This window comes from Zea mays, chromosome 10 (assembly GCF_902167145.1).
Source record: "Zea mays cultivar B73 chromosome 10, Zm-B73-REFERENCE-NAM-5.0, whole genome shotgun sequence".
NCBI lineage: Eukaryota > Viridiplantae > Streptophyta > Magnoliopsida > Poales > Poaceae > Zea > Zea mays.
Window position 1 is genome coordinate 151,038,359 of NC_050105.1, and position 6,921 is coordinate 151,045,279.

The 6,921-nt window shown below is 48.6% G+C and overlaps 1 protein-coding gene across 1 annotated transcript; it reads left to right on the plus strand.

Annotated features, from left to right (window-relative positions):
* Positions 1-2,853: 2,853 nt before the first annotated feature.
* LOC103642210 (Transcription repressor OFP13) lies at positions 2,854-3,966 on the plus strand. The gene has a single exon (XM_008665527.2). It carries the CDS (start codon positions 2,956-2,958, stop codon positions 3,655-3,657), a length of 702 nt encoding a protein of 233 aa, XP_008663749.1. The 5' UTR covers positions 2,854-2,955; the 3' UTR covers positions 3,658-3,966.
* Positions 3,967-6,921: the final 2,955 nt, after the last annotated feature.

Here is a 6,921-nt window from a genome sequence, read left to right on the forward strand (position 1 = left end):
ACTCCTGAGCATAACTCATGCTATATAGGTCTTGAGAGTAACATAGACTTTGGAACACATGACAACACTAGGTAGACAATCGACCAAAACAGTAAAACACATCTAAAGATTCAAGCTTCTATGATGCTACTATTCGCTAATGTGCAATCTAAGCGACCAAATCACGTGTGGTCACTTGTCAGAGGCAATGCAAAACCTGGAACCTGAAAGCCATCGCTTTGTTGCGTTGCATGAACGTGGATGATGCTTGCACTCCCAGCGCATGAAAAGCAGCGCAATCAGTGACTGATACTGTTCTATCTACCGATGCTACACGCTGTCTAGATTTTGTATGTCAGACAGTGTCCAAGCGAGATGAGGCGTGAGATTTCACATCAGTCAGGGCGTCATGCTCATGCCGTCTCCATAGACCACTGCAGAAGCTTGTCCGGCTTCATCAGAATTTGAACACGAATTCTGCCCCTTTTGGAGCTCTCCTGCAGTCCTGCAACGCTGTGCTCTGCTGAGTGCTGACAAAGCATCTCTTTTTCTTTCCCACTCTCGTTTCGATCAGTAAACACACACTCTAAGACATTGTTCTTTTATTCCTATATCATATGGATTGGATAGGATTGAAAAAATTAATAGAGATTTTGATTTGCTATAGATTGAAATTCATCCAATCCACTTAAATCCATATGGATTGGAGACAAAACGAACGAACCCTAAACTGGGCAGAAAAAATCCATGACACGCCGGTATTTCAACGATTCTCCTCAATCCTCAACTGTCTGAATTTTTTTTGAGGGGTCATCTGTCACAGAATTTCTCAAGGCATCGATTGTTCTCACCGAACAATGAATTGCTTGCGCACAGGCACAGCCCAGCAAATAAACGAAGCCAAGCAATGATCAAATGGGCACAGAACAAACCGGTGAGCGGTCAGCAACTGCATGCCCTGATGCCCATTTCCATTTGATCCGAGATTCAACAATCAGAGGCAAGATTTGATGCCGGAGCTGTCGTGTCCTGTCTCCTGACAGTCCATGCAGCAGCGGATAGCAGAAGGAATAGTTGTATGTATGCATGATGCACTGGGCACATCAGACATGTCTCGCATTATTGCATCTCATCATTTGCGTCTTCATTTTGCAGATTATCATCAGTGCTGTTACTGGTCCCTTGCCAACCCATGCAGTGCGGCCCGGCGCCGGCGATCCAGTGGCGACTGTTTGCCTCTTGGCAGCCTGCATTTCTGCATGTTCCACACCAGTGGATCTGTTTAGAAAGAAGAGGCCTACGGACACCTACAGCTAGATGGAGCTCTCATCTGTTAAACAAACAATTTTACAGGCAAAATGGCAGGTGCTCTAAGACCTTGTTGCCGTTTAATTTAAGCAGGGAAAAGACACAGAGCTGTTGTTCCAGCAGCTGTGATTAAACTAATAACAGAATAAACATTTCAGAACTGAATCTCCCTCCCTCCTTCCTCCTTGGGTTCGAACTAAGCAAGTTGAATTGAACGGTCCAAAAGATAAGACTGTTTTGAGGTAGACGACGGGCCTGTGATCTGACGAACTGCTGCCAGGCAGGGAACGCATTCAATTCAAACTGTCTCACAAATTTAAACTCGTGGCGTAAGTAAAAAAATTCAAGTAAAACGAAGCAAGCAGCCTGCAGCATCTAGCGTGTCAATCATTCACGCGATGCAAAGTTGCTGCGCGTAGCAGCAGACCGTCTCTGCGACGTGCTCCCTCTCCCAGTCTCCCTCCCCTAGTAGTAGCTAAAAAACGTAGTAAAAAGAAACAAAAGCGCTCGAGATGTGTTTGTGTGTGTGATGATGATCTAACTGTCATTGGTACTGTTCCAAACAGTGTAGCATACACAGGGTTCCAGCTACAGTCATCTGGGTCTGGGCTTGTCCTCTGCACTGCACCACACAGCTAAGCAATGGAGGCATCATCAGTCTTTCTACGGCTTGGCTATCAGTAGCTACTACATGATCCCTGCTACCTACTGTGTGGAGACTGGAGAGAGGCGCTGATACTGTGTCACAGTTTTTTTCTTCTTCTTCCCAAAGATCACAGGTTCCTTGGATGAGATGGAGTGGGAGCGAGCCTGCATATGTGGTATGGAGTGCAGTATGGATCGGAGGTAAGACAAGCACTGAAGAAATAGAGCATTGCATTGCATACATTCCAGCTACCGCTGAAGAAAGAATGGAAAAGAGAGGCGAGCCATAAACTGGGTCCTCTCATCAGACCGTCGGAAAAAAAAAACACTGGCTGGAGATATTAGAAATTCAGGTAGATGTGCCTCACTGTATGAGCAAGCATCCGTCTTTCTCAGACAGCCCCAACCACCCTACTGTCCGTGCACAATCAAGGAGCTGAGAGGAGGAGCTCACACTTTGTTTACAGCCAACTTGCATTGGCCACTGTATTTCTCAACGACACCGACGCACGCACGAACGAGCGGAGCAGAGACTAAGAAAATGGTGGGCAACAAAACAATGCAGCGTGTCCTGTAGGAACTAGGAAGGAAGGAAACAACGTCTCTCTTTCTCCATGCACTGTTGGTACAGAGTAACTGAACTGGCTACCTTACATTATTATCAGGAGACCTTGCAGTTGCAGGCAGGCAGTTGGCCTTCTGAATTGCTAATGGTAGCACATCCGATCATCAGGAGACCTGCAAATTAATTATTAAAAGGAAATCGCATACTATTTCGTGTGGATTATTTGATTGGTCTGTTGTTTTCTAGACACACAATGCGCGCGCGGAAATGCGCCCGGTGCATCTTGGCATCTTCTCTGTCCCGTCCTCTCCGGGCCTACCCGCCCACCTCTTGTCCTTGCCTTTAAAAACGCCTCGCTCCCTGCCCCTGGATGCCATTGCCACCTCGTCTTCAAACTCTAAGCACGGTCTCCGTCAGTCGGTCACATTTCGCGCGCAGCAGCAGCAGCAGAAGCAGCCATGGTCAGGAAGCTCGCGCTCGCCTCCCTCTTCTTCAACGCCAGCGAGGGAAGCCAGTGCCTTTCCTCCTCGGCCTCCTTCAGCACGGCGGCGTCGTGGCAGTGGCCGTCTTGCACGCAGGCGAGGACGCGCTCCTTCCGGGGCGAGATCGTGTCCATGCGCCACGTCGACACCAGCAGCAGGCGAGAGGAGCAGGAGGGGTACAAGACGAGCATGAACCCAGCCTACGTCGTCCACGACTGCTACTCCAGCTCCCTATCCGACTCCTCCGCGGCGCCAGCAGAGCCCGCTGCGGACGAGGACGAGGCCATCATCCACGGCCTCCGCTCGTCCACCACCCGTCGGCTCCTGTTCGAGCCCGAGTCCACGAGCTCCATCGTGAAGAAGACGAAAAAGGAGGCGGCGTTCAGCGGGGCCACGGCGCTGGCCATCGAGTCCGCCGATCCGTACGGTGACTTCCGGCGGTCCATGGAAGAGATGGTGCTGAGCCACGGCGCCGGCGACGACTGGGCCTGGCTCGAGGAGATGCTGGGCTGGTACCTCAGGGCCAACGGCAAGAGGACGCACGGCCTCATCGTCGGCGCCTTCGTTGACCTGCTCGTGGCGCTCGCCTCCTCCTCTGCTCCCTCTCCCGCCGTCTGCTCCTCCAGCTTGAAGCAGAGCAGCCATCTTATTCTTGAGGCTGCTGCCGAGATAGAGTGATAGACGAACACCCAACGCGAACAGAGTAGGCGAGTCACGAGTGGCTAATGCGTGTGTGTGACTGATTTGAATTCGATCGATTCGTGACGTGACAAATGTTGGCAACCAAAATTCGTGTCATGATTTGCTAACTAGGAGTAATCAGAAAGTAATTATGTAGGAGACACTTCAGCATGGAACAAAAATTTGTGTATGCTGAATAACTGCATGCGCATGATTGCTGCTGCTATCACGTTTCTGCACCGCATGTGAGCTATGTGTTTATGTACTGATACAATAGTAATCCCTTGTTCGGTTATGATTGCATTAGAGAGGATTGAAATGTATTAAATCTCTTACATGTTAAAATCGAATAGAAAGTGATTTAATTATTTAATCCTCTTAGATCCGAGTGCAAACGAACAAGGCCTCAAAGGGTAAGGGTTGTTTGAATTCACATGTTAAGGGGCGGACCCAGGCCTATGGCCACCTGGGCCACGGCCCGGGGCGCGGGCAAAAAAAAATAAATAAAATAGAAATTCTACGCAGGCACAGCCCACCGCAAAGACCCCGTCCTCCCGCCAGCGCGCAGCCATCAGAAGTTCAGAACCCTAGCCGCCAGCCCGCCACGGTGCGGCGGCCGCTGCCTCTGCCTCTGCCCTCGCCGAGTTACCGGCCACCGCCACGCGCACGGCGCACTCCCGACCTCCCGTGACCCCATCCTCGCCCAAGCCCGGCCAAGCGCCGTGCGCCATCGGCGTCGCGCCCTGCGGGCTGCGGTGGTGGCGCGGTGCGGGCGTGCGGCCTCGTCTGGCCTCGCCGGCTCGCCCAGTCGGCAGTCGCCCGTCCAGCCACGCGCGGACGCGCCGTGCGGCTGTGGCTGCGTCCTGCCGCGGTGCCGCCTGCGGCTCGCTTCGCCCGCCCGGCGCCCGATCACCTCGCTCCACAGGTCTAGATTTAGATTTCTTAACCGTGACTTTTCTTCCAAAAGTCATTGTTCATTAGATGTTTTATAGAGATTTTTTGTGTTTAAAAAATATTTCAGATACAATACAAGGAGCTTGTACGTCATCTTTAACATTTATGACAACGTTGTTTCACCATACAAATTTTTTTTATATGCTACTATTAGAGTTTATGGTCGTTTCGGCCCGGGTCTTGGCTAATTTCTGGGTCCGCCACTGTTAACAGGTAGTTGGGCAGTGAATTAAAAGCCGTGTATAAACTCTTACCACCGATGAGCAACTCTGATTCTACTAATAGAACCAATAGTTATCAGTTCTTCAGCTAATAAATGGCAAGCTTATTAGCAAGTCTATTTGAATTTATTGGTGCTAATTTTAGACGCTAATTTTTAGGCCTAATAAATTCACATATACTGTTGTCCTAACTTTTCTAGATATATACTCCATCCTTTTTAAAAATATATGACGATGTACATTTCTCTGAAAACTTTGACTACTTGTTTTATATTCAAAATATTTATTCGAAAATGTAAAATTTCAAGTCATACTCAAACTGTCTTAAGTGATAAAACAAATCATAACAAAATAAATTATAATTCGTGATTTTTTGAATAAGCTGAGCGGGCAAAGTTTTTTTAAGAACGGATGTACTAGCTTTTAGTATACAACTAGGCATATTATATCTAGATACATAGTAAGAGCTACTTATATACCAAAAAACCCGAATGACTTGTAATTTAAAATGGAGGAACTATGTGCCCGTCAGAGCAACATAATTCTCAAAAGAGGCCCATATTTTTCAGTTGAGGGTTCCCTAGACTCTGTTTTCTGGACTAAACTCCAACAAAAGCCCTCGAACAGTACCCCTAATTCTTAATTTTCTCTATTCATTGTCACACTGTATGCATATGTATTTAAGAAAATCACTATATATTATAATTTATTTAAAATTTAAAGCAACATACTTAAAACATGAATGTAAATATGAAAAATAAAATTTAAACATAAATTTGGTCTAAATATGACAATATTCGATCACAACATAGTTTATAACATCTATGCAAATCGAATGACATAATTATCAAACATAAAGTTTCATAATCAATCAAACAACTAGCACTAAAAAGGACATAGCTAGCACTAAAGATCATTGTACACCTATTACCGCCAGAATTGGCTCCATCGTAAACCTCTCTCACGCCGTCATGTGTTGTCGGTATAGTTGTCCAAACAGACCTAGCCTAGCAGGTGGCCCGCAGCCCGGCCCTGTTTTGGTCCGTCACTAGCCCAGCCTGGCACGATGACACGCGGTTCGTGCCTGGCCCAACCCGATCGTCGGGTCATGCTTGGGTCGATGAACCAGCCTGCTGGGTCAGCTCATGCATGGCCCGTGTAAACGGGCGTCCCATACAAACCGTATAAACTTAATACAAGTGTCGGCTCCTAGAACCCTAACTCCTCGCCTCCTCTCTTCCTCAGTCCCCTGAGCCTCGAGTCGCTACAGTACCTATGGCCTTATCGAGTCCCTTCGCCGCCTCCACCACCTCCGGGGCTCTGGTATCCCGTGATTCAGAAGACAGTGTGGTCTACCCCTCCCTCCACAGCGGCGTAGCGACGATTCGCCCCACGGCGTGGTCTTCCCTTCTAGGTCTCCCCCATATCGCAGCGGTATAGTGGCTATCTGGACTCCGGCATGGTATTGTCCTCCCTAGCTCTCTCCCCTGTCGTCGTCGTGGTTCCTAGCTTTCGGCGATGTTCTTCAGGTCTCTCCCTCGTGGTCTCTCCCCGCTCCCGAAAATCTAACCCTAATCCTGATCCCGGTCTCTCTTCCTCATTCCTCCTTGCCGCTGCCCTGTCGGTGAGCATGGCCCGGCCCGCTACCTAAGCCGTGCAGCCCGTTCTAATCGTGCCGGCCTAAGGGGGTGTTTGGTTACCCCAAACTAAAATTTAGCCCCTGTCATATCGAATGTTTAAACCTCCGTTCCGGGTATTAAATGTAGTCGGATTATAAAACTAATTTGTCAGCCGAAGATTAAAAGACGAGACGAATCTAGTCCAGTTAATTGGGTCTATATTTCATACTCCTATTTAAAAGTCAAACGCTTGATGTGACCTGTGCTAAGCTTTAGCAGGAGCAACCAAACACCCCCTAAGCATGTTCGGGCCGCGATGATCCGCCCATCCGTTTGGACACAGAGAGGGGCTATGGGACGTTGTGTATTTCTATCAACAAGGACACGCGAAAGACGTGACATCTGCAGTGGTTGCCGTTTTGTGAAGCACGCAGCAGAAGCAACCGGTCTCTGGTTCATATACTTTC

Bases quoted from the DNA above. Each gene is read 5' to 3' on its own strand.
- LOC103642210 (XM_008665527.2), top strand. From the start codon at position 2,956: ATGGTCAGGAAGCTCGCGCTCGCCTCCCTCTTCTTCAACGCCAGCGAG.